This window comes from Suncus etruscus, chromosome 12 (genome assembly GCF_024139225.1).
Source record: "Suncus etruscus isolate mSunEtr1 chromosome 12, mSunEtr1.pri.cur, whole genome shotgun sequence".
Taxonomy (NCBI): Eukaryota; Metazoa; Chordata; class Mammalia; order Eulipotyphla; family Soricidae; genus Suncus; species Suncus etruscus.
The window spans coordinates 32,739,753-32,743,497 of record NC_064859.1 but is presented as its reverse complement, the minus strand read 5'-3'; the positions used below and the strand labels follow the sequence as shown (position 1 = coordinate 32,743,497).

General features: G+C 47.1%; 1 protein-coding gene across 1 annotated transcript; it reads left to right on the top strand.

Moving 5' to 3' along the window:
- Positions 1-1,965: 1,965 nt before the first annotated feature.
- LOC126024363 (bolA-like protein 2) lies at positions 1,966-2,446 on the top strand. The gene has a single exon (XM_049784758.1). The coding sequence runs from the start codon at positions 2,023-2,025 to the stop codon at positions 2,281-2,283; it is 261 nt and encodes an 86-aa protein (XP_049640715.1). The 5' UTR covers positions 1,966-2,022; the 3' UTR covers positions 2,284-2,446.
- Positions 2,447-3,745: the final 1,299 nt, after the last annotated feature.

Below are 3,745 nucleotides of genomic sequence, written 5' to 3'. Positions count from 1 at the left end.
TCTGGGGTTACTTCTGGCTGTCTGCTCAGAAATTAGCTCCTGGCAGGCTCGGGGGACCATATGGGACACCGGGATTCGAACAAACCACCTTTGGTCCTGGATTGGCTGCTTGCAAGACAAACGCCGCTGTGCTATGTCTCCGGGCCTTCAGGGGTTACTCTTGGCTATCTGCTCAGAAATAGCTCCTGGCAGGCACGGGGGACCATATGGGACGCCAGGATTCGAACCAATCACCTTAGGTACTGGATTGGCTGCTTGCAAGGCAAACACCACTGTGCTATCTCTCCGGCCCTGACAGTAGAGGCTATAAGAACTTAATCTTTATATTATTTGCTCAGAATTCTGGGATGTCTCTTGCTTTATAAACTAATACCCCTGAATCTGTTTGGATATTTGGAGAACTAGAGCCAGCACAGGCAGGAGCCAGTACAGCAGGCAGGGAAGTGGTTGCTGCAAGAGAATTTAAAGACTTCCACCATTAAATTTGTTTATACACAAGTGGATATAAATGAAGTGAGTCAGAGGGAAAGGGATAGGCATAGAATAACCACACTCATTTGTGGTATATAAAAATAAATAAAGATAGAATGGTAAAAAAAATATTCAGAGATAATAGATAGGAAATCCAGGAGGACCAGTCCATAGTAGGAAGTTTGCCACAAATAGTGGGAGAGTGCATTTAGGGCAGAGAAGGGACCACTATGACAATGATAGTAGGAAATGATCACTCTGGACAAGAACTGGGTGCTGAAAAGAGATAACATGATAGGTATAATATCTCTTTAGTAACAATATTGAAAAACACAGTGTCTAAAAGGAAAAAAAGAGGGAGCGGGGGAGGGAAGAGGGAGAGAGATACATGAAAAATGTCCGCCTCAGAGGCAGGCGGGGGGGGGGGGGGGAGGAAAGCTGATGACATTGGTGGTGGGAAATATGCACTGGTGAAGGAGGGTGTACATTGTATGACTGAAATTTAATCGTGAAACTGAAAAAAAAAAAAAAAACCCTCTCACCCAACTGTATTACAAACAACTTTGTAACCATGGTGTTTAAATAAAGTAATTTATTAAAAAGTCAAGACTTCTAGTCTCCAAGGGCAGTGGGTGGCTGAGTGTAGTGTGCAGCCACCTGCTCTCTAGGCAGAGCCCCAGTCAGAGCTTTCCCAGAAGCCTCCAGGTAACACTTACCCCTCAGCTGTGGTCCAGGGCTAGTATGCAAATTATTCCTCCCAGTTTTTCACTGGGTGGGTGGGCAAGAGTACAGCCATCTGGAGCTGTGGTTTCAGACTGTACAGAGAGTGCATTCCAATGGTCATTACATTATGGTGGATGGGAAGTGGGTATGTCTTTGTGTTTGTGGATGCTCACTATTCAAGGCTGCCTGTCTCAGCATCTGTAGTTTAAGAGGGAGGGAACTGAGATGCGTTCTCTTTCTAGTAACTTTCCAAAAATTTCCATAGAAAATTAAGCTCCAGCTACCATGGCTGAAACTTGGGGTAGTCAGCACAGAGGATGACTGTGATCCCAGTGATGGCCCCAGGCAGGGCAAAGACATGAATTTCACAAAAATAGTGACTGGGGCACCTGACTGCTTGCACAGTATCCAGTGATCCCCTAGAAGTCTGGGAACTCTGAATTGGACTAACCTCTGAGCACCATCAGGAATGCCCCAATACAAACAAAAGCGACTAGGAAACCAATTATGAAGAGGAGGAGTTTCCCTTACAAGGCACCCAGATGGGACATGGTTTGGTTCCCACAAGTTCCACTGAGTATTCACTAAAGGCTAAATTTCAGCTTCTGCACCTAGCCTGAGTTGTTAGTATCTTGAACACACGTTGTAGAGGTATCTGAAGCCTCTGAAGCCCAACATAGCAGGATATGAGATGTTTTACCCGTGATTCTAGGTTTCTGGTTGATTTCTAGTAGTAAGATTTAGGCTTTGAAAAAGAAAAAAAGAGGGGGCGAACTGGGGATTCATCCCCGCTGGGCTGCCCCCACCACACCCCTTTGGGCTGCAACCATGGATCTCAGCGCGGATTATCTCCGGGAAAAGCTTCAGCGGGACCTGGAGGCGGACCGCGTGGAAGTGGAAGACACGACTCCCAACCGTTGCGCGTCCAGCTTCCGAGTCCTCGTGGTGTCGTCCAAGTTCGAGGGGAAACCCCTGCTTCAGAGACACCGGCTGGGTAATAACTGCCTTTCGGAAGAGCTGCCGCACATCCACACCTTTGAGCAGCAAACCCTCACCCCCGAGCCGTGGGCCCGGGAGCAGCAGAAATAAGCTCCTGGAACATGCAGGACCAACCTATGCGGAACCTGGCCCTCTTCTGTGCAGTGCTGGCGGGTGAGGGTGGGATTGGGCCATGAGGGACAGGCTTTTCAACTGCCCCCATCATTGTTGTTTCCCTGCCCAGGCAAATACCCCCTGGCAGAAAGGCTTATGTGCCCCTAACTGAGACAAGAAGTTCTGGGCCACATGTATGCCTCCAGGGGCTGAGCTCCTATGTCACTCTCCTCTGGGTGCCATCCCCCTGTGGCACCACATGCCCACGTCCTCCCCAGCAACTCCCCCTGACCTCACAACAATAAAAAGAAGAGAGAGAGAGAAAAAAAAAAAAGAAAAGAAAAAAGAAAAAAAGAAAGAAAAAAAGAAGATTTAGGCTTTTGCTGGACTTTCCACTTAAGCTTGAAATCCTGGAGCTCCCCTGGCAACAAGCTGGCAGGTTGAAAGAGACTGGATTCTTCACTCACAGCACTGTCTTATTTCCTGAACATAAGAAGGGGCTTTTGTAGAGAAAGAAAATAAAGAATAAAGGGTGGGCTGCAGACCAGTGGGCATCAAATAAACCCTTAAATACCCATTGGGCCTGGTCCCCTGAAGTACACTCTGTCTTATAATCAAATCTAAAGAAAGAAAGGCTTAAGCTTTTGGGGAAAGAGTAAGCAGAGGAGAAACTGGTCTTCTGCTTAAAGTTGAGGTAAGGACAACCCTAGTTTTCTGTACCTGGTATTATTGTTCTCCCAGGGAAATCTGATTTTTATACCTAGCTCTATGTACTCTGCTCATTAATGCAATCCTCAGGTAGTAGATTCTTGATAAGGGTCTGAGTCTTTCAGAGACACACACAGAGACACACACACTCACACACACACACACACACACACACACACACACACACACACACACACACGCACGCACCACTCCATACTACAGCCACCAGTTTGCTCCCTTATCTGTAGGTTTATTTATTTATTTATTATTTATTTATTTATTTATTGTTTTTGGGTCACACCCAGCTGTGCTCAGTGGCTACTCCTGGCTGTCTGCTCAGAAATAGCTCCTGGCAGGCACGGGGGACCATATGGGACACCGGGATTCGAACCAACCACCTTTGGTCCTGGATCGGCTGCTTGCAAGGCAAATGCCGCTGTGCTATCTCTCCGGGCCCTAGAGGTTTTTTTTAGGCCTAAAAATCTAAACCGGTGATGCTCAGGGTTATGGCTATGTGCTCAGAAATTGCTCCTGGCTTGGGGGACAGACATATGGGATGCCAGGTTTTCGAAATGCAGCCCGTCCTTGGTCAGCCTTGTGCAAGGCAAAAACACCCTACCACTGGGTCATCGCTCTAGAAGGCTTTTTGGACTACACTTTTTTCTATCTTCTCTCACTTTTCTATTGCTTTCCCCCCACTTTGAAGACACTGATTCTCTAGTCATCCAATTTTCTCAGGCTCTGTTGTTTA

Bases quoted from the DNA above. Each gene is read 5' to 3' on its own strand.
- LOC126024363 (XM_049784758.1), top strand. From the start codon at position 2,023: ATGGATCTCAGCGCGGATTATCTCCGGGAAAAGCTTCAGCGGGACCTG.